The sequence below is a fragment of the Cylas formicarius genome, unplaced genomic scaffold, assembly GCF_029955315.1.
Source record: "Cylas formicarius isolate icCylForm1 unplaced genomic scaffold, icCylForm1.1 PGA_scaffold_1__22_contigs__length_36826433, whole genome shotgun sequence".
NCBI lineage: Eukaryota > Metazoa > Arthropoda > Insecta > Coleoptera > Brentidae > Cylas > Cylas formicarius.
In genome coordinates, this window is record NW_026844264.1 from 11,290,219 (window position 1) to 11,314,275 (window position 24,057).

A 24,057-nucleotide genomic window follows, 5' to 3' on the forward strand; every position below is an offset into this window, starting at 1 on the left:
TGGAACATGAAATTCTGAATTAATTTCAGCAGAGAAAATAATACTGCATGCGAAGGCTGCACTTAGTGCGAGAAATCTAAGATTGGGGGTGTACCAAGTGCACCCATGTATTAATGCCATACAATTAATATTTTTATTTTTATACAAAATAAAAAAAGGTAACTAGTTGGAATCGGAAAATACCAGTAAAATATGGAAGGCATAAACTAAAACCATGTACTTAGTATCATTTCAAAGTTTTGCGTTTAGCGCAGTTTAACAAATACACTTTGGAGGTGCGATACAACCAATCCCGGACATTACGTCCGAACTGTCGGTCGGAGTTATCACAATAACCCGAAACTATTAATTGAACTCTGGAACAATGTTGCCTCAGGTGCCAGCTGCGAACTAGACTTAGTGTTATCGACATATTAATATGTTTAATTTGACTAGACTAATTGAACTTCGTCGGCAAAATTCAAACGGATTGATTTAACCGGACAAGTCGTAAACGTACACCTCTAAGGTGATTGAAGTAATATCGGAAATCTTTCCTAAAAAACTTGGATATTATATTGGAGAAGGAGTAGAGCATTTAATGCTAAAATTCATCTACTAAAACAATAATTTTCTATTTTCTCAAAATTCTTAAGCAGATTACAGAAATTTCTAGGTAAACGTTTGTCAAATTCGCTTAAATTATTATTAATGGTTTTTTTGTATTTAACTTTCTTCGGACGCTATTAGTTCATTCAAATTATAATCTTTAAGTTAAAGAAGTGTGTTCTTTTTCTTTCTTTGGGGTAAAAAGAACAGAATATTAATATCTTCAGCAGACGGAATCTCTGGTTTTTGATAAAATCTGACTTACTCATGTTGTACAATTGTTTGTAACTTATTGTCATTATTTTAATTATAATTATATGCATCCGCAGAAATCGTAACCTGTTTTCTCCCCCTGAGTATCAAATGAAAAATGAACTTTCAGCTTTGTTTAGAAACTTTTTAGTTTTTTCTAATTTATTCTTATTGAGGAAAAAAATTATTATGTTATTTCTCTACAGAAATATTGCCAAAAAAAGTTGCACTTTGTTATTATTTGTTACTTATTTTCTTGTTTCATTTCAAGCTGTCGTTAGTAAAGTATTGTGGAGTCACGTGTTATGTATTGAAACTGAATTTTTGAACACCGACTAAGGACTGCAATAGTTGTAATAATTCCAATACTTTTATCCACTATCGTTTCGTTTTTGTAGAGTTTTTTTTTAATTGTTCTTACTTACATAATCTAACAAATCAAATTAAAGCAGTTTTAGAAAACTAAACAAAAATAAGATCGGTGTACGTTTTAACGCACATCGTTGTACTTTCAATTCAGGAGATAATAGCACAAAATGGTTTTTTTCTCTCTGCTTTTTATTCATTACGTCTTATTTGATTTTGGGAATTTTGTCTAAGCTCATCACCATGCATATCAGTCGCAACAAATGATAAAGAAATTAACCAATTTAGAAGTGAAAGGTAGAGGGAAATGTATTCTCCATAATACTGTTCACCATATTGGTACCAAAACAAAAGAAAAGAAATCCATCGACTTTAGCTATTTCTTAGTAATTTACAACATTCTAAATTTAATTTAATTAATTTATTTTACAAAATTTTTCCTATTTTAACTTCCAAAAAGCAAGAAAGCGACCATTTAGACCGCTTAAATTTTAATTTACCCCGAGAATAATACCCACCAATCGGACTTAGTAAATAACAGGCGATTCGGCGATTTTCTCTAATTGTCGGCCATTTCAATTTTGTTTTTTGCCCGCCCGAGCCGCAATAATTCGCAAAAAGCACTCGAAACCGGCGACCGTGTTCTAATTAAATCGAAGCGGCAGCCGCTTTTCAAATATTCAAAAGTCGATTGATTATGCACTTCCGAATTACCGGAATTGGAATTAATTGGAAACGAAGATTTGCGATAGATTTCGGTTTTTCAAACAACTCACGAAGTATTTCAACTAGTTAATACTCACCTGTTGCTGGTTCTCTCTTTGAATCTTTAATCTAGACTCTATGCAATGTCTGGTCTCCAAAAACCCTTTTCGCTGGGCTACTTCTCGCGGATAGTGAGTGCAGATGCCTGCCATGTTGGCACATAAGAGAATTATCAGGTTACTGATGATCTGCAATGGAATCTACGTTTTTGGCGGACCTTTGAGATAAGAAAATTCCTAAAATCAGTCTTACGTCGGAGAAACTGAGTAGTTTTCCTACGTAGACCAATAGAAAGATTTCTGTGGTTGCTAATATCGATCCGGATAGAACCGCGTCTTTAAGTCGATTTGGCATCAGCGCGTATGTCAAATATGTCGACACAACAGCGAATGCTGTCCCAACCAGCGCCCTGTCATCTTCGAAAAATACCGAGATGCAAATCTGCAATAAAGCAAAAGTGGACGCGCTACACAATAATAATTATTAATAAGGTCAATAATATATTTAATGACGTTTCATGATTTATTCAAGAATCTGTGATTTAAAATGTTAGATTCATACAATTCCGCGTCCTACGCTTCTCATGTTAAGATTCTAAATTATCTTAGTTTGGCAATTACTATATTTCACTATATACTATTACTATATAATACCGTATTTTCAGAAATTAAACAATCATTTAAGTAACTTATATCTTATAGATTGCATAAAAATGCGTTTGTCATAATCTATATACCTGTAAGAATTTTTAAGTGAAGGAGCTTGCCGAAAATAGTGCTAGATATCAGTTTGTTCATTGACTCAAATGACTTAGATTATTCGTTCATGTCAATTCGTTCATGCTAATGTTAATTATCTACCTAATATCGTTACTTATATCCGCGTTAAATAAATAAATAAAAAGAAATTTTTTAAATTTAAATACTCTTTTCATATGATTATTATTACTGCTTATTATTACATAATTGTTAAGGCCACATACATTTAGACAGTAGGTAGAAACACAGAAAGACAGCCAACGAGACTAATATAAAGAATGAATTTTTAATAAGAAAAAGTATCAACATCTAGTGCTTAAAATGACGCAGCTTTACGTGGTCAGGTTTTTGCTGAGGTGATTTAATTTCAAAACTAAAACGTGACTCTGGTTGCGTTTCAAATAACGTGGAGCATTTTTCCCCGGGTGAAGCTAAAAGAAAAATTCCACGCGAATTATTATCGACAAAACGAGCGCAAACACGGTCGACTTTGGATTTTATTTGGTTTTCCTTTTACGCCGATGCAAATCTCCCTAACAAAGCTCCAGTTGAATTGCGTTGCTTATTACTAATTCTTTTTTTCTTAATTATTCTTTGCGATCGCATCGTTACATTAGCTGCATAAAACCGGCGAGTAATCAGAAGTTTTCCCTGTTTGGAATACAATGCGACGCAAAGAATCCTGCACAATCCTTAAAAACAAATTATTTTCAAAAAATTAGTAGTAAATTTATTTATTTAAAAATTTATTTAATTAAGGTTGACGTAAGATGACTCACTATCAAATCGTAAGATTTACAAAAAAAAAATAGTACAAAAGCTTCTTCTATTGTTTTTCAGTGTGCAGAGTGTGAGATTTTTTAGGTAAGATATAAACTTTCTTATTTTAAATAAAACACTCTAAATACACATTCGGAGAGTCCGTTACAAGACGAGTTCATCGATGTATGATAGTGCAAGCCTGTGACACGACATCTGGTATCCAGAGGCGATTTTATTTTTATTTATGCATAAAATATTTTAAAAATATTTTATGCATAAATTAAGCTTTATCTGGATTGTCGTAAGAATAATTATAAAATCATAAAATACTAGTTTACTGTTTGTGATTTTTGGTAAACAAATATACAGTGTGTCCCACGACATGACAGCCATCGCTTGGGAGTGTGTTGCTGGGGTGGATTGGAAGAGGTTCAGCAGTTCCTTGGCCACCATGGTCATTTGATCTTAATCCCTTATATTGATATTTATGGGGAAGACTTGAAACTTTAACGTATACATAAAATAATTGAAATAATATTAAAAACAATGGTAGCTAGAACTATGGATGTCGCAGAAACTATTCGTGCTGACCCTGAGACTGTTAACAGAGCTACCATTTCAATTCTAACAGGTAGAATATGTATATATGTATACAGCAGCTGAGTGAACATTTTATATATATTATATAATATATATATTTATAAAGTTTAAATCCATAGTGGGTCGTCTGATATGGAGAATATAAAAATATGGTATAGAATTAATAGACAAATCACAAAACATTATGATGATTTGTGATTTTTGAGTGATAAGAAAATGAGAAATAGGATTTACACTCACTGTACAATTAATATCTTGCCCTTTGGATAAGTTTAATTTATGAGAAAAGAATATTACTTGGTAATTCCAATGGATAAAACGCATTCGGAAACAAAAATAGGCATGGTTATGATTCTATTTTTAATACTATTTTTTTGGTCATATCATTTTTGTTCAATATAAAATTTTCTCGGCCTAACCTATATTCCTTCTTTCAAATTTGACTTGAATAATGCATTTCACGAACTGCAAAACGAATGCGTACAACACAATGTCACTTTTGTGAATGAGAAGGTTAAATTGCCCCTATTTAAAATATGATTTTCAAGTATGTCACGTAAACGGGCTTTCGACTCGAGTTGTCAATTTTAAGGAAAGGAAATTACCTAAAGCTGTCCTCAACTCGAAAGGGTCGGTGCTCAAAACGGAAGAAATATTAAATTTAGAACGAACACTCGACAACAACTGAACTTTCAAGGTTGCTCATTAATTTGCTTAATTTTCTTCGTGATTGCCTAAACAATGGCGTGCACGTTGATTTTTAATTAAGACTGCGCTATGTTTGTTGAAAATGTAAAAATGGCATAAAAATCAATTTATTTAGTGACTGTAAGTCAATTAATTCGTCGATCGCTCATGGAGATATAGAAATCAGTAACGATAAAATGTCAATACAAAAGTTGCTCGATATGAAGTTCCACTTTTATAGAGATTTTCTGTAGCAAATCAACTTTTGTGTCGAGAGTAATAAAATGTAAATTTGCAATCACATTGTTCATTACGGGATAGTTTTCCATATTTCAGTTTTTAAGACACCTGGAATCGTTCCTAAATTAGGGCCACAGTAAGTTGCACTCAATAGAGAGAGAAGAGGATAGAAAAGTAGGTAGTTTATCAAAAAATAGTAAAGTAAATAAAAAATTACATAGCAGTAAGAATAATACAAAATAAAAACAATTTAATACATATTTAAAAAATACTTATTTATAATATAACTTCATTTTTTAATTTTATTCAACATGTTTAGAGCAGCCAGATAAACTGTAGTCCTTTGAGCCTAGAGAAATAATCTTCTATTTCAATCACCTATTTTATTCAACATGTTTAGAGCAGCCAGATAAACTGTAGTCGTTTGAGCCTAGAGAAATAATCTTCTATTTCAATCACCTATTGGACGCACTTACTCCATTGTCACAATCCACTGTTTTTTTTTGCTCTTTCGGGTGCAGTCAAGCGTGAGGTTGTTACGCTAGAACGTCAACATTGGTTCGCTCTATTAAGAGTTGCCAGTTTGCAGGTACTTCCACGCTTGGATTGCTAAAGATGATTTTATTGTTTTTAATGAATACTGCTTCCTTAAACTTACGCTTTGAACAACCTGGGCTTCGGACCATTTTATGTGGTGTTTGGGCCATACCCTTAAATTTTACCCATCATTGTGCGATGAAAAGTTTTTTGAGAAGAGAAGAAAAAGGACGACGAATACGACCAAAGAGGAATAAGCAGCCATAAGAGGAAGTGAACATCAAGACTCTCCCAGAGGACAAGGGCAACGTCATAGTCATCATCATTGATGAGGAATACGACCACAAAATCGATGAGACACTTGCTAAAGACAAATACAGACTACTTTCTAGCGACCCTCCACGGACGATTGAAGGAAGAATTTATCGAACACTGCTTAAATACATGCTACATTCCGGATAACATTAGAACTTCGTTAACGCCGCATCATAATAAACCAGCATAGGCTGCCAAAAATCCACTAAGGTTACGAACCACTTAGACCAATCAGCAGTTCGCGAGATTCCGCAACCAGCAGTTTCAAATCCGGACATTTAATAGACATTAAAAAACTGTAAGATTATGTCCTTCAGAGAAGTTTGTTAGCTTTGGAAGGTTTGTACACTAACGTGCCCTTGGAGGAACCCTAGATATTGTTGAGGCCAAATTGAAGATCGCTACAACACTTCCAGACAAAACTTCGCTACCGCTGGATAGAGTGATGGAGCTCCTTAAGTGCTATCTGCATAACTCTTATTTTCAAATCAAAGATGATGAAACTTCGGGTCTGGCTTCGATATGTTAACGATACCTTCGTAATAAAACCATTTTAATTCTTTTCGACCATCTACTAGATTTACCGTTGAGAAAGAGAAGAAAGGCTGTCTGTCGTTTCTAGATGTCCATGTCCATTCTAAAGTAACTAAACTAGGAATCATCCAAACATTCTCCAAACGAGCAATCACAATGTGCCGTGACTCAGCATCACTAGATGTAGAATCAAGCAGTCTTTAAAAGGATTTGATTCATAATGGCTACACACAAGACTTGCGAGAAAGAGTGTATCTACCAAATACTATGTGAATGTGGAGAGTCTTATATTGGAGAAACAAAAAGACCCTTAAGAGTTAGATTGAAGAACATAGGAAACACATAATGACGGGGTGAAATCCAAAACTACATCGCGGAACATGTATGGCCCAAACAACACTACATCAAATGGTCCGTAGCCCGGGTTGTCCACAGCGAACAGCTTTGGAAAAAGCTCAAGTTTGAAACATCTTTAGCAATCCAAGCGTGGAAGTACCTGTAACCTTTCAACCCCTAATAGAGCGCACCAATGTTGGCATCCCAGTGGCACAACCTCACGCCGTAGTTTAGTATACAAATCTTGTAGCCTTGGAATTAAAACTACTCTGCATCTGATAACGGGTAGTCATACAGCTAACCGAAACGTTGTGTAAACAAAAATACAGACAATGGAAGTTCGACAATATCTACGTATTTCTAAATCAGCATATTATTGACTGTCCAGCTTCAGTCATATTTCTAGATATTTCAACAATTGGGAATAATCATCATCTCATTTTTAGGAAGCGCAATTTTACCAATCCAATCGAAGAGAAATCCAGAAAATTTCCAAATAGAAGAAAGTAGGTAGTTTATTTTATTAAAAAAAGTAATTCAAAATTGTGATTAAATTAAAATGCTTACCTCTAAGGTCAAAAAAGTTACTAAAATAAAATAGGAGATGATTATCAGGTAGACCTCATTCATAGTCGGTTTGGAAACAACTGTGAGTAACACTGGAACCAAAGAAAAACATTATTTCAAAATTTAAAAATACTGTTCGGTCGTTTAGTATCAGCATTAGGGCTAACCAACTTACCTCCATAGATAGCAATGCAACAGGCGGAAGTACACATAAGTACGACTAATTTATCTAACCGATTGGAGTTTTCGAACGCCGATGCTGATTCCGCTGAGCGGGGAATCAGAAAATCAGTCGCTCCCAATAATAGAAATCCAATGCAGAGCAACAACAGCAACGATATCAGATTCGTCATATTGCTTTGGTTCATTTTGAGAAAATATCTTTGGTATAACATTTCGACCTGAAATGGTAATTAAATACTCTAGTGCAATTAAAAACAAAATTGCAGTGCAGTGATAATTTTGAGTTTGTGCGTTTTCATTTAGGGACATGAAGTTGGGATATTGTTAAAACGTATGTTCAACATAAATTGACTGATTGCACCAATAAATGCAATAATAAAAAAATATGCGTCCAAAGAAATTAAACTATAAATTTCTGAGTGCTTTTTGCTCTTCAGAGTTTTAGGGATATATAACTCAGAAATATGATTCAAAACTCTGAACATTTAATGATGTCGCAATCCCGCTTTAGAAACAAACGTGTAGAAGTAAAACTTGTGTTTCGGTTTTTGGATAAACAAAAAATATTTTTGACAGAGCGAAGCCTTCCGACCTTACTTACTTGTTCGTTTCTAAACTGGTGAGTACTGCAGAGTTTCTTCAGCAACCTAAACAGCTTGCCGAAAACGCCCGACGTCTGCCTGGAGGTCGTCGAGACGAGCAGGTCGTCCTCGACAGCGCCATCGACGTCGGGGCTAGAATTCGGCGCCGACCCATTTGTCCGATGATTCGGAGATGACCTAGTGACACTACCGACCTACGAAAGAAAAAACGGATTCATTTTGTTAACGGCGGAAAAGTAACATTTTTTGAAAGATATTTTTATATTTTTTTGGACCTTTATAAAATTCATTATAATTATATATATATATATATATATATATATATATATATATATATATATATATATATATATATATATATATATATATATATATATATATATATATATATATATATATATATATATATATATATATATATATATATATATATATATATATATATATATATTCTCACGTATTGATTCACGGATGGAAAAATGTGATGACACTATATTCCGGGATATCATCCGTTCGCTCGTTGAATTCCGACTGGAATCCTGCATCCGACTGGAATCCTGCAGACGTTTCGCCAAAATCTCACTTGGCATCTTGGCAGGATTCCAGTCGGAGTTCAACGAGCGAACGGATGATATCCCGGAATATAGTGTCATCATATATATATATATATATATATATATATATATATATATATATATATATATATATATATATATATATATATATATATATATATATATATATATATATATATATAAGGACTTATTTTGCATTATCTTAATTTAATGATTCTATTGCAAAAAAATGGTAGTACTACCCACCCAGCTGATAGGTGCCGATTGATAACATTTTCGATAGCCATTCTTATATTTTTCTGTGCCATTGAAAAGTTTGATATAATCAATCAAATTCTTAAAATTAATCGATCATTTTGTAAAAAAAACAATATTTTGGTTTTTTTAAGATCCACGTCAAAAAATGTATTAAGTTTAATTATTCTTTGTAAAATTATTGTATCAAAAATATGAAGTGAGTGTTCATTGCTGCTAAATACCGCGGCTCGGTGCCCACTTTCGCTTGGTTTGTAATTGCTAATAATTAATAACAGGAAGATATTTTTCAAACATGGTCGTTAAATTTGAGGGAAGTATATTAACAAATACATTTTTAAAAACAAATAATGAAAACATCTTTATTTATGTATGGAGACAACGCTATAGGCGACGCTCGGCTGCTGTGTTTTCGTTGTTGTTTTATTGGTATACTATCGATCTCAAAATTAATAAAAAAAATGGTACGTGGAGCTAATTTTGTTCAAATTTGCCCTTAAAACATATATTAACCAACGTAACCAATAAACAGAGAGGGTACTCAAAATAACTCCTTAGACTGACGTCCCACCTACTGATTCGGGCAGGTGAAAAATCACTGGTTCAGAACTGTAACTCATGTTACCAAACTGTTCCAAAACCTCCCCGGCCATTCTACTGTGTTTTGTTTACATTATTCACATTGTTATTGTTAAGGTTGCAAGTTTTTCTTGTGCACCAGTTTTTCTCATCGACAATTGAATATTGGCGATAAGATATTTAGTTTAAAATTAATTTTACTTCACATGATTATCAATTAGCGGAAAAAATGGTTTCGAGCACCGCTTTAATAAGCAAAAAAAAAAGAGCAGATCAAGAGCGGTTATCTGGATTTCGATAAAGAAATAAAGATATCAGTTTTAGAAATACAGAACCAACTTCTGCTGCTAGAGCACAGGCTTTTAACAAGCCTTAACGGGTTTTGAAAATTCTATAAGAAGTTATAGAGAACAATAATATTTCCCCGTTTCGTAACTACAGTGCTGATGAGTTGGGTTGATCCACCGTTCGAAGGCCCCTGAAGATATTTGCAACTGCTGGACGTAAAAAAGTTGGAGTGATCACGAGAATCCGACGTAGCTGCTCTTTGTTATATGGACGCAACAGATAGTTTTGTAGAGTTCTCCAAACTATATACCGTTTTTACGACAGAATCAGGTATTTAACTTTAGTATATTTTTATGAATTTTCTGTTTGTAACTCTCAATAAATGGATTGGCAATTCCACAATGACGTTCCAGAACCGTACTTTGGTACATCGTGGATACAAGTGCTGACAACTGACGGATTATTATTAGTCCATGCAGTGAAAAATCCATTCTTTCTCTTAAATCCTACTCATAAGATACAACAGTCCGCACGGCACAGTTTTTGTCGGCTAACATCTTAAATACGGCCCTGACTTATGGTACACGTGCTGAAAAGAATGGTCTCTCTCCGCTTTGCAAAAGCCGGGTCTTAAACTCATTCCGAAATCAAAACCATAAAAGGTGGTGAAAACGGTATCTATTTTGGAGAACTCTAAATTCGTTTCTCATATTCCTTCAAAAAAATATGAAGAATGAATTAACTGACGAGACATCAATCTGCACAGTCAGGCAGGATAACTCTCAACATATTTTATAAATGGTTTGCTCATTTTCAGTCCTACGTCAAAGCTTCCAAAGACGACAAAATTCTACTTATATTAGACGCACATATTGGATTGCATATTTCGATTTTTGGTCCGTTAAGAGCATATTTAAATCAAGAAATCACGTTGTGACTTAGACAGAACCCAGGCAGGATCGTTACTCACTTAAAAATTGGATATATTTCTTGCAAATCGTATGAGAAAGATGCAATAGTACAAATCTCGTGCAATGATTTTAAGAAGACCAGCATATTGCTCATAAATTCACATGTTTTTTCAGACTACGTATTTGAACCTTCGGAAACCACTAATATTTCTCAAGCTTTCCAGAGGATTCACATCTAGATGAACAATAGAGCTCCGGAAATGCTGCCTGAGCTTAGTGGAACTAGGACCGAAAAAGAAGCCGTTAAAATCCCGCATAAAGTTTTACAATTTGCTATGCCTAGCACATGGACAAGGTAAAAGAAAACCCCGCAAAAGATAGAACGTGCTCGTATACGGAATATTAGTTGTTTAAATAAATTAACCACACACTGTATCTTTTTATACGTATTTCCCCTAGTAATAGGAAAGGAAAGTGTTTACCATCCCCCTTTCCGTGAGTTTTCCGAGAAATTTAAAAAAAGGATAGAGAGTTAATTACTACCAAAACAATAAAAACGATACTATTAAACTTAAAAAAAAATAAATTACATAAACTGGGTTAAAATTTCTTTTGTGTGGGTATATACCTATCCGGAATGCAAATGGAATAATTAAAATAATAAATCTCCAATACTGCTGCATTTTACCGGGCCTTGGCAGCAAATTGGATCGTAACTCAACAACAGGACTTATTAGTTGTTCCGGTTCAGTTAAACAGTTCGGATAATACGTCAAATTTATTACCCGCGAAACAACGCGAACGGCGGCCTGGAATATTTCCGGAAACCTTTAAAATCGTAATCGAGATTTTTCGAAGCGATCTTCATTCACGGATGTAAACACACACGGCATTGCAAACAGAACCTACAATCAGACAGAGCAATTTGCCTGGCAGGGTTTATCAAGAAATGGGGCATTCAGAAGTACATTTATTTCCTAAATCGACACGCAACATTCGAATAATATTAACGGTGCATCAACCTTTTGGAACAATTTAAAATGTGTGTGCTATCTTATATCCACTTATTTCGAGACTGCTGCCGAGTTTTAACGAGCTCAGGTGAATAAGTTGCTATCAGGCTCTTTACATGTTTATTGATTCTATTGATAATTAAAGTAAAACATTTTCAAAATTCAAAAACATTTTTTTCAATTAGGCTTGTGTCGACAAGTGTATAATATTGTCAAGATTAAAACAATAAGTTAAACACATACAAGGTGTAAATTATACCAGGATTTTTAAAGAAATACATAAGAAACAAAGAACTCTAAAATCTGTTGATTTTGAGGGATGGAGAGGGGTACATTTTTGATTATTTTGAAATTTTCGAAGATGGCAACCTTAGATAGGGAAGGCAGATAAAAAGGCAAATTTTAAAATTTTGTCGATCAGTTTTTAGATATCGCTTCAAAAAATAAAATGATGCAAACCAAATACAAATTTTCGTACAATTTTTAAAATATTTAATTTGAATTTTTTAATTTTACCTTAATTATTTTTTGAGACACTTGATCCAGTGCGAAAAATTATTTTCCAAAAAAATAATTTATTTAATAAGTACCAAATAATTCAAATCATAGCAATTTTATTCCATCTAGTAGTCGAGCCTTTGTTCAAAGGTTCTTCTAGCATTTTGAAATATTTCTGAAGTCATTTTTCTGCATTAATCTGCTCTTCTTTCACGCAGATCTTGGTTAGGAACACGCTTCAAATATCCCATAAAAAAATTTAATTGGTTTAAATCTGGCGACCGCCCTACCATTTAAAAAAGGAGCATCATCTAGCTTGAAATGTACGTCGTTAATGTTACACGTCAGTTATTAGGTTGTCGGTGTTGTTTTCCAAAAACTGTAAATACATTTCTTCGTTATTACATCAGATGAAAATTAGCTCAACTATGCGGTTGCCCAAACATTTTGGTTTTGTGGGTGTTATGTATAGGTTTCGGCAAATCAGTGGAGATTTGAGTCCCTTCAGTAAAGTCTGTTTACCAATCCGTTTGGGGTCAAGGAGCATTAGTCATTTCTTGCCTTCTCTCACCGTCATATTCGTTTAGTTAATGTAAAAGCTGAATTTTGTAAGCGTGAAATTTAGATGAAGGCAAAATTTTAGGAATTATCTTGTGAGATATTTTTCAATGGCTTCCAATATTTGAATGTATGTGTAGATCTAGATCCAGATGAATAGCATTAAAAATGTGGACAGGGTCTCTAGCAGCACAACTATTATTATGATAATAAATGGAGATAAGTTCAACTTTTAAGTACGTAATGGTAAATTCAATTGACATCTACTACTACATCAAAATTAAAAATAGCAAAGATAAAGGAAAACAATTATTTAAAAAAAAACAAAGAAAAACTGCCAAATATAAAAACAATAAAAAATTACAAAACTTCATGTTGATAAAGCTTGTTTCTTTCATTTTTGGACCCATTTTTATCACCTTCAACTATTCTAATTACTGTACCTACGTATCTGCCCAAACGAACTTGAAGAAATTTGTATGTGTATTTTAGACTAATACTAATTTTAATGAAATTTTAAAAGCCTTTTCGGATGTTTTCGAAGATATTTCCCACGCCTTGAATTTTGATGTTTGTCAATTCTGACGGTTCTGTCAGTGAATGTATTTGCGAAAATGTACCCAAAGACTCTCGGTAAACTTTTTGTCACTCGTTTATTAGACACTCGCTCCGCTGATGTCAAATAAATGCGTGAGTCAAATGAAGTTTACTGCGCTTGTTGCGTAATGCGATATCTCAAAAACCAATTTATAAAATTGTGTATAATATAATATGTAAAGGTATAACGAAGACGTTGAAAAAAGGTGCCATTTAATCGGTCTAGCCTATCTAAATTCTAAGGGAAAATTTTACCCCTTGAAGAGAGAACCATCTACAAAAATTTCAATATAGCCAAAATGTGTTTTCCACAACAAAAATCATGTATCAAATAAGTTAAAAAGGATTAATATGAACATGAATATGCATATGAAGGTTTTCAACCAAAATATTGTCTCATTTTACTCACAGCAATGAGGCTGGACGATAAACTGCCCTTGTCTTTTGACCCGAAATGCTCGATGACTTGCCAATTGCTTTTCCGGACATTTTCCGACACCGATGCGGGCAAAGGGCTGGTATTCGCTGTTGATGATGGTGTCGATAATGGGGTCGTAGTCCCAGTTGCTTTACCAAAATTGTAATAAAATAATTAGTTTGTGAGTGAATGAGTAAAAATTAAAAATTTCCTGTGAAAATCTAAATTTTCTAAGTTGATCTTTGATAGTTTTGATTGGACGCTAAAAAATCTAATAAAATTTTTACATAAATATAGAAAAATAACGTTGGAATGTCTAATTTCAAATTTAAAATGAACGACTGCAAATTCATTCGGTTATATTCAATTTTTTGTTATTATATTTCATTACATTTTTAGTTTCCTCATTAGTACACACGGGAGAGGTAAACTTTACCTCACGTTCGCAGAGAAAAATAATAAAAAAGCAAAAAATAAAAACGCCAGGTCGCGTAAATTTATATGGCCTGTGGCGTTACGGGGTTAAAAATAAGAGGCAAACAAAGTCGAGCTATTGTATCTCAGTAAAATTGACCTCAATCTGGCAGGTTTCTAAAGAATCGCGAAAGTTTAGTGGCATGTTTCCGTCGGCTGTTTGAAAATATCGCAGGTATAAAACGTCTGTTGCTCCTTACCGCTATCCGTTGAGTCTGAGAGTATTTTTGGATGTTGTTTCAAGCTAGTCCATCGCCGACCAATACCCCGCTTCAGTGTCGAAGAATCCTGCAAATACACATTCAATAATCAAAATGTTCCAAATTCTTTTAAATGAAACATTTATTTTGCCCGAAAACAGTTACATTATGTATCTCTAGTTCAGTCATCAAGCCAAATAACGTGATTTTCTTTTCAAACAGAGGAACAAGAGGGTATGACTGGAAATCTTATTCATTTTTGGATTCTAATAATTTGAAAACAGATAAAGGATGTTGCCAATGCTAAGAAGTTTCATTTCACAATAAATATGAACAATTTATTTCTGTTGTCATTATTACCATTGTCAAATATATTTAATTTTTAGTGGATTAATACATTTTGTTCGCGTTATAATCCCAAAACTTAGCTTTAGATTTGGAAATAGATATTAATGAAAAAGCTGCTATTTTAACGGTAAATAAAATTTCCTCTGGTTACCTTGAAATTTATTATAAATATAATTTGAAATATCCGTTGCATGTAATGAATAATAAATGATTCTAATTTATCAAAATATTCAATTAGGTACCTTTGTTAATTTGTCAAATAGCTTTCAGACTACGACTAATAAACTCATCAGCAGTTGCAGAACAAATCATGAAACCGGACATCAAATCTTATTGGATAAAACTAAAATTTTTGCAAGTAATCAACTTCTACCAAGGAAAAATCCGAGAATCTATAGAAATCTCTCTCGGGTCTTTACCGTTCATCGATAAGGGAATAGAATATAGAAGACAATATTCATGCCCCTTCTTTAGCTAAGCCACCGTCAAACAATATATAAGCAGGTACAGTCTAGAATGCGAGACAGTTTCAGTTAAGCTCTGAAGAAGCCACCAGGATGATTTTAAATTAATTTATTTAATGTCAAATCAGTCTAATAAGAGATGGTTTAATATTATTTTTCAATTTTTCTGTGTTTTGTTTCATAAAAAAATTATTAATAATAGATAAGATATTTTTATGTAAAAGCACAAATTGCTAATTTGATTTTTTATCATTTGTGTAGCACGAAAATGTACATATATTCGTGCTTGTTATTTAGAAATAATAAATTAGTATTTTAGTAACAATTATATCGAAAAATAAAATAATTCATCAAATAAACACCTCATTCTCCAATTTATATAAATGGACAGGGCAAAAAATCTTTTCAAAATGCTAGAAAAGACTTAAATATTTTGAATTTTTACCTGTTTGAACTTTATTAGGACGGTTTTTAGAAAGTTTTACCAATATTTATAGCTATTGTTTAACCATAGTTACAATGAGTACTACCTTAGAGCTGCGAAAAATTCAAATTATTTTGGTTTAATGCTGTTTGCATTTACATTCAACAACATTTTCTTAAATAAATATCCGTATCTCCAAAAAGGCTTAACGCATTTTAATAAGCTTGGGTTGGGTAAAAGAGGTCTTTCTTAGGCGATTAATGGTACCACAAATGAAGCGATTGTGATTGCTTACCTTGTCACCAGGTGGAGTTTTCTGATACTAGCGTAAAAACTAATTTTTTGAAAAAATATTAAATGGCTTATTGCCCAATAACCCAGTGAAACCCGCATCTCGATATCTTTATACCAACCCAAAATATGAATTAAAGAATTTGACACTTAAAAAAAATTTGGATTTTGGGAAACAATTCCACTTTACGAGTTGTTATGGTTATCTAATTATTCCGAAACTTTAAGTAATTAATACGGCAGATAATCAAGAGGCTTTGGAAAGCATCCAATAGCAGAATGAAAGATGCGGCAGTAGTTAATAAAATTTATTAATGCTAAAACCCGTAAAGTGAAAAGTTTTCCAAACTTTTTTTAATTTAATTTTTTTTTTCATGTTTTAGGTTAGGATAAAGATATTTAGATGCAGTTTTCACTTGGTCTACGGACATGAAAAAAACTCATATCGTTGCACATATTCTGTTTAATCCACCTGGTGGCAAGGTAAGCAACGACAATTGCATCATACCACTATTGATAACATAGCAAAAACTCTTTTTAACGACTATAAGTGAAGCGTTTTCGGAGATATGGACCTTTTTTTTTAAATAATCGAACACCTCCCGTGACAATCTTCAAGAGATAGAGTAAAGAGCAATAAACAAAAAAGATTTCCATTTCATTATCATTAACCATTTAACAGAGTTAAAAAATTCAAGATAACAATTACGCCATACATTTAAAAATACCAAATAAACCAAATACAATGTCGGTGTAGTTTTTAATTTAATTAATGATATGTGCAGTTTAATTACCGTCCTACATTTTTCCCTGCATCCGTCAATCGCCGTTCCCGAATTTAAGCAGATTAATCTATACAGTTCCGTTACGTAAACTGCTAAAAATCAATTTCGCTCGCCATTACGCAACCCAAATAAACATAATGGCCGCTTCTTTACAATAACACATCCGGTTTTTGTTGCTTGTAACGTCGCCAGCGATTCGCATTCAGGTCGCGATTCTACCGGGAATTGTCACGTTCTCCTTCCCCCATAGCATCTTCCCGCCCCGTTAACTCAAATAATACTCAATTCAAATTAGAGCTCCCCGTTTTGACGAGAATTCGGCGGCGAACGTAACACGACACAGGTGTATCTAATATCAGCGATGTTACGAAACTCTATTCGTGCGATAATTGGACCGTTTGCGAATATCCCACTCTAAAGTTTAGGTTACAATTAGTAATTTACGCTTCGAAAGCGTCCTAATTAGTTCGGGTGGCACGAACTACCAAAGGGTTAGATTTTTCTTACTCAAAACGAAATACAATGCCCAGGAAAGAACTTGGCAAAGAAAGCTTACAGATTCGCAGGTTACAGTGTTCAGAAGTCCATCGGTGAAATTTACAGACTTGACATAATAGGATTACTGACGGGCTAATGCCGTAACATTTTTAGGGGTTACTTAAAGCAAGATGAGACATAAATTCAGATTAGGAGAAATTTCCGATTGGTTGGTTATCTAAGAAATTCTAGTCTAATGATTGCGTAAGTAAATGTGTCGGTGCAATGCGGAAAAAGCAAGAAACGTCTTGGCGCAAGGATTACCACATTGCAATTAAACTAAGGTGGCTTTTACTTGTTGAAAATCGATTTATCAAAATACAATTGTAATGTAAAAATATATTTTTTCGTGAAAATTTGAACTTTTAGTTCATATTTATTTTTGCATTGCAATTAAATCTTGTCAGTTTTATGGCGTGCATCTTTTGGTGTCAAAATAACCATTGTAATAACCCGCATGACGGCGTTTTCAGCAATTTTGGTACATTGTATTTCCTTTGGAGCTTCGGAGTGACTTAGCGTCTCATTATAGGTTTGTGTTGAGGAGAACCCAGAATTTAATGAAATGGTGCGGATAAGCAATTCATAACAAAATACAAGTCTAAATTATGTTCCGTTTTTAATCAACAAGTTACGTTATATCTGAGAATAGTCTATAGACGAAAATTTGGGCATGGTACCAATAGCCGTATAACCCATCAGAATACATAATTTCCACAATAGTTAATAACAGATTGGAGACAAATATTCTGTCTAAAATACTTACTAATGTGGATAGATTCTTCTATTTTTTGGTGAAAAATCTGTTTTCCCGCATTTTTAAAATATACGTATCTGTGTTTTTTTAAATGCTTAAATTGAATCATTAGTAGTTGCACAATTTTGTGATTTATCGAAAACTAACCAAAAAATATGATCATGCTTACTTACCTGCCCGACTAAATAAATTGAGTTCTTGTGCAAAGTAATATATGATAAAACTGAGACTTTTTTGCTTTGAAAGTTTTTAGAATGCAAACCAAAGCTCGTGGATCCTCTAGGCAGATGCACCGGAACGAATCGCACAGAAGGATCCGGAATCTAAAATTTCATCTCCTATAAATCCCACGCAATCATCCGACAAAGAACACGCTGATATTTTATTTCATATTTCCCAAGGTATAAAGTTTCCCAACATGTCAATCTTTTCGATCCTCGTTTAATATGATGAATAGGGTTTTCTTTCTATTATAGCAAGATTCTTGTGTTTTAAGTTGAATAAATACTTGTAAAAAGTTAAATTTTGATTCAGCTGTTCAGTGTTTGTGCTCAGCGTTTAATATATAACAATTTCTCCGCAGGTTGATTATTTACGCATTTTACATATTTTAAATATTTGGGAAAATATTCTTGGATATTTGTATGTGGCTGGAATGGAATGAAATATTACCTATATTGACTATATATTGGCCTTTTTCGCAATCGCAAAAAAAATCTGACGTTGTCGCAGATATTGAATTAGACCATTGAAGAGCCACTTAGGAGAGCTTCAAAATGATGTATTACTCAACCACCTTAAGATATAAAACCACCACAAATTATGATATACGCGAAAGTTCGATATATTTATTTCGCAATCGCAAAAAAAATCTGACGTTCCAAATATTCAATTAGACCATTGAAGAGTCACTTAGGAGAGCTTTAAAATACTCTAAAATTCGCCATTATGATTGGTTTTTCACTCAAAATTTACCCGCAAAGACACATCCATCGACCATGAATGCTCGCAACATTCAGGAGACTCTTAATTATTTAAAAACAATTGCATATTACGTTTCATTATAAAATATTTCCAGTATAGGAAACGCTAATAGTCGACAGAGGACTAAATTCTGTACTTGATGCCGTTTAGAGAAACTGGGTGTCCCATTTAATGAAAAAATAATTTGAATCGTTTCCGAATTAGGAGCAATAGTTATCATGCTGGTTGTACAATTTTTTTCAAGTAATTAAAAAACAATATACACCTTTTGAAAATTAACTTAAAATTAACCATACCAATAAAACATAATATAATAAAAAAACAATTACATTTACTAAACTTAACTTTTAAATATGACAAGTATTTGAAAACGAATTTTAGGACATCTCATATTTCTAGGTAGTTCAAGGTGGTTGAGTAATACATCATTTTGAAGCTCTGTTAAGTGACTCTTTAATGGTGTAATTGAATATCTGGGACAACGTCTGATTGTTTTGAGATTGCGAAATAAATAAAAAGAATATTTGGTTATTTCATTATTGGGTTAGTTTTATATCTTCCCAACCGTTTCGAGGTAGTTGAACAATACATCATTTTGAAGCCATCCTATGTGGTCCTTTAATAGTCTAATTGAATATCTGGGACGTCAGATTTTTTTGAGAGTGCGAAATAGTGGTTATTTCATTACTGGGGGTAGTTTTATTTCTTCCCGACCTTTTTAAGGTGATCGAGTAATACATCATTTTGAAGCTCTCCTAAGTGGCTCTTTAATGGTCTAATTGAATATCTGGGACAATGTCACATTTTTTTGCGATTGCGAAATAAATACATCGAACTTTTGGGTATTTCATAATTGGGGGTAGTTTTATATATTCCTGACAGTTTCAAGGTGGTTGAGCAATACATCGTTTTGAAGCTCTCCTATGTGATCCTCTAATAGTAAAATTCAATATCTGGGACGTCATATTTTTTTGAGATTGCGAAATAAACAAAACGAATATTTGGTTATTTCATTATTGGAGGTAGTTTTATATGTTGCCTACAGATTCAAGGTGGTCCTAAGTGGCACTTCCCTGGTCTAATTGAATATCTTTGAATATTTTTTGCCATTGCGAAATAAATATATCGAATTTTTGGGAATTTCATAAATGGGGTTAGTTTTATATCTTCTCTACCTTTTAGAGGTGGTTGAGCGATACATAATTTTGAAGCTCTCCTAAGTGGATTTTCAATGGTCGGGTTGAATCTCTGGAACAACGTTAGATATTTTCGAAATTACGAAATAGTAATTAAATTAATTTAGTTTTGGAGCAATGCGCAGGCAACATTGGATATGATTTTTGGGAGTTCCCTTAAAATATTTTCATGCTTACTTTATCTGCATTTTCACAGGAATACGTTTTATTAATTAACGTAAATAACGAACTGGTCCACTGTAATATTCGCAAATCCACATCCAACTTCAGCCGCATGAAATTTGTCGTATACAAAATTTGTAAAGTAATAGCGACGATGGCACAGGCGACCAACCTCATATATAACTTTGCTGTTACTGATTTTAAATAACTGCAGATCTTATCCAAATAGTTAAACAAATTTGTAAAACTTTTAAACTAGTTACAAATCAAAGACATCATTTGCAAAAGTGCGTAAAAATCATAAATCACTTATATAGACAAGTTTATTAGGAGCACTAATTCTTTTTTAAAAATATTTTAATCATTTCGCTCGTATTATTTTAAATTTAATACTTTATTTTATGAGAGTAATATGGAGGAAAATAGGATATCCAAACATATTTGCATAAGTGAAAAGTATTAATTTTAAACAACGCTATCATATTTGTGTCCCTTCAATTAATGAATTGATAACATTGACGATGTAAATATTCAAAAATGTTTGTATTGATTACATACATATAATAATTTTCCACACTGATGTGGCATAAATTTTTCACGCACTCTACTTAAAATATGAAAAGGTTAATAAAGAGAGCAGAATCGAGAACATAAAACACGAGGAAATACAAAAATCGAATATTCTCACACGTTATCTTTACAGCCCTCCGTCCGTACTAAAATATAATTCCACAAAAAAAACTTTTTAAAATTTCCCTTTTTAAGGAGACTAATGAAACATTTTTCATTGGAATTCAGTCGATCGCAAAAAACCAACTCGTTTAAAACCTAATGAAATTCTGATTCAGAATACACCGAATGTAAAATAATTTTTGTCAAAGTTCGCTCGCTTTTTCGAAGCGAGTGACGTCTTTCAAGATTGTTCGGGAGGAAAGGGACGAAATTCCGGAGGGCGAGAATTCGAAAGAGAAACTTCATAAAGGGACGAAAAATATGTATCCTGCCACCACCCCGGCACAAATTTAACCGATCAATGGGGCGAGACTAGGGTGAATTATTATGGAATGATTAATAAAAAATGATTAAAGTTCTCCGCATAGTATTATCGGGATATTTTTTCGAGAATGGACACTGAGCCAAATTTATTTTTAGAGGGTCGGTCATATTCAGTTAGGAGATTTACGAAAGCAACGTCATTAAGTATGATAGTGATGTGATATAATCAAATAATCATAATGTTTGGTGAGAAAATCGTCCTACATGAAAATAAAGTTCAGATCCGGAAGCAACTTCCTTTTGTTACTTTCGGGACTGCTTGAAAACATATTCTTAGCGTAAGGCTCGTTAGAATTTTCTTCTATAGTAAACAGGGTGGTTCGTAATGAATGCGCCAAAAAGCAGTCCTAGATTAAACTCGTGCAGATAATAATATGGAGCAAAATATGATTTAGCAAATAGGCACCGATTACAGAGACACAGAGTATAAAAAAAAAGTTCTCGGAATCGGGTGGGTTTCATCACTCTAATCATTATATTAAAAAAAAAGTAACGGGATTATACTACCAAGAAAATTATGCCACGAAATAGTGGAATTATAAGCGCCCTCTAGATATTATGTGAGAAAATAGATAGTTGTTTTATTGACCTTTTGGTTTAATTTATTGGTTAGTTTCAATCAAAAAAATTAAAATCGTCATCGGTTTGGAGTACGTATTTAATGACAGTCGTACGAACCACGAAAAATATCGACGGCAAATATATTTATATATATATTAATAGACAACATAACAGATATGCAAATCATCTGTTGATTGTTTAGGGAGTAAAATATATTGTCATTTTTAAATATATATTCATTCCGTGATATGGTTATAATAATATAGTTTTGTTGTATGTTTTGGGCAAATAAACCACAATACACCATAAAAATGGTATTCCATCTTTGTTTAGGAAAGCAAACCAAATTATTCTTAAAATTATATCGTTTATTGTGTCGAATTCTAATACTAATACAAACTTTGGAAATTCTAAAAAACTCCTACTTCACTGATTCCGCTTGTTTGTCTAGGAAAGCCATTTTTAACGAAATATTGTACAATGCATTTCTCGAAAGTGATTTACTGAACTAGAGGGCAAGTGCCATGACAAGGCACATTCTTCTGTTCTATTAACATCGCTCTTTATACTGAATTTTCATATTTACAAACCCACCTACCGAACTTATTAAAGGGGATAGGCAAACGCATTTTATAAAGAGGTTTTTTTTCTCTCTATCTTTAAAAAATGCCAATATAGACAAGTTAGCGCCGAAATACAATAGAAGAAAACTTTTTTTAAATGGAACGCCTTGTACATGTTTGCTTTATTTTCATTATATTTACAAAAGGCACAAAAATAATTCTTATTTCTACGCAGAATAGGTAATAATAATAATATTAACAATAATAATAATAATAATATTAATAATAATAATAATAATATGTTTATTTCTTGCACTTCGTATTTACATTTATCTATTAGCAGTAAACCAAAAGCACAGCGCAAAAAAATTAAACTGGGAAATAATTTCAAAAAAGATCAAAGCCCAGTCCCTAATTTCGTAGCTACTTATATCTTAACATATTATGATATACACTGAATATATCAATTCATTGACATGAATACACACAAAAAAACAAAACTGTACAGTATCTTATTTATTATTATAAAAAACGACTGTATGAAACTGTTGACGTTACTGCGTGGAAAATGAAAAATTTATTTGGGTATCATCAACATAGGAATGACTTTGCAGTCCTATAAACTCAACTACTCAAATTGCATTTATAGATATTAAAAAGGAGAGGACCTAATATTGAGCCTTGGGATACTCCACAAGGAATAGTAACATTACTTGACTCTCCTTTAGAAAGAAAGAGATCAGTACAGTAACTACGCATAAAAGAGACTGCAGTACTTAAAATGCCTAAATAGTGCAGTATTGAAAATAGAACTTTATGATTGATTTTGTCGTAAGCTTTTGAGTAATCCAACAACATAAGCGCAGTTGTTTTGCTCATGTCACTCTCCCGAAGAATATCGTGTGTTATATTAAATAGTGCTGACATGCAGCTGTACCCTTTTCGAAATCCTGACTGTGGGGAGGGAACTAACTGGTTAATATGCAAATGATCTTTAATTTGTTGGTTTATTATTTTTTTCAAGAACTCATGAAAATACGGGTAAGACGCTTATAGGACTCAATTCGTCCATTGTTACTCTTTGATTTAGGTAATGGAAGGACCTCAGAAATTTTCTAAGTCTTAGGAAATACGGATTCGATAATGCAGCTACTCATTATATTCGTGATAAAAGGAAGTATTCTATCAAGGCACACCCATCGCAAGATATTTAATTTATAGAATATGTCGCTTAACGTCATTTGCTGTTACTGTGGCGAAACCAGGTAATCTATTAAACTCTTTTTTTGTATTTTGATTGTACAAATTAGTAAATTCTTATTAGGTGCATATCCAGTATCGCAATTCTTAATGAAAATTTTACTAATTTCCTCAGGATATTTGAAAGGTTCGGAATATCAATTTTGTTATGTTTGTTTATAATTTTTAAGTCTCTCAGTTTGCTCCACAATTGTTTTGTTTCCGATTAATT

General features: G+C 32.9%; 1 protein-coding gene across 1 annotated transcript in view; it reads right to left on the minus strand.

Moving 5' to 3' along the window:
• The window catches only part of LOC132696243 (adenylate cyclase type 6), a 206,586-nt gene that overhangs the window by 52,698 nt on the left and 129,831 nt on the right, over window positions 1–24,057 (minus strand). Inside the window, exons 3-9 of the mRNA XM_060660966.1 lie at window positions 14,459–14,546; window positions 13,776–13,933; window positions 8,092–8,286; window positions 7,483–7,708; window positions 7,308–7,399; window positions 2,224–2,412; window positions 2,010–2,159 (exon numbers count right to left, since the gene is read on the minus strand). Coding sequence (XP_060516949.1) covers window positions 2,010–2,159; window positions 2,224–2,412; window positions 7,308–7,399; window positions 7,483–7,708; window positions 8,092–8,286; window positions 13,776–13,933; window positions 14,459–14,546 — 1,098 coding nt within the window. The remainder of the gene's footprint in view (window positions 1–2,009; window positions 2,160–2,223; window positions 2,413–7,307; window positions 7,400–7,482; window positions 7,709–8,091; window positions 8,287–13,775; window positions 13,934–14,458; window positions 14,547–24,057) is intronic.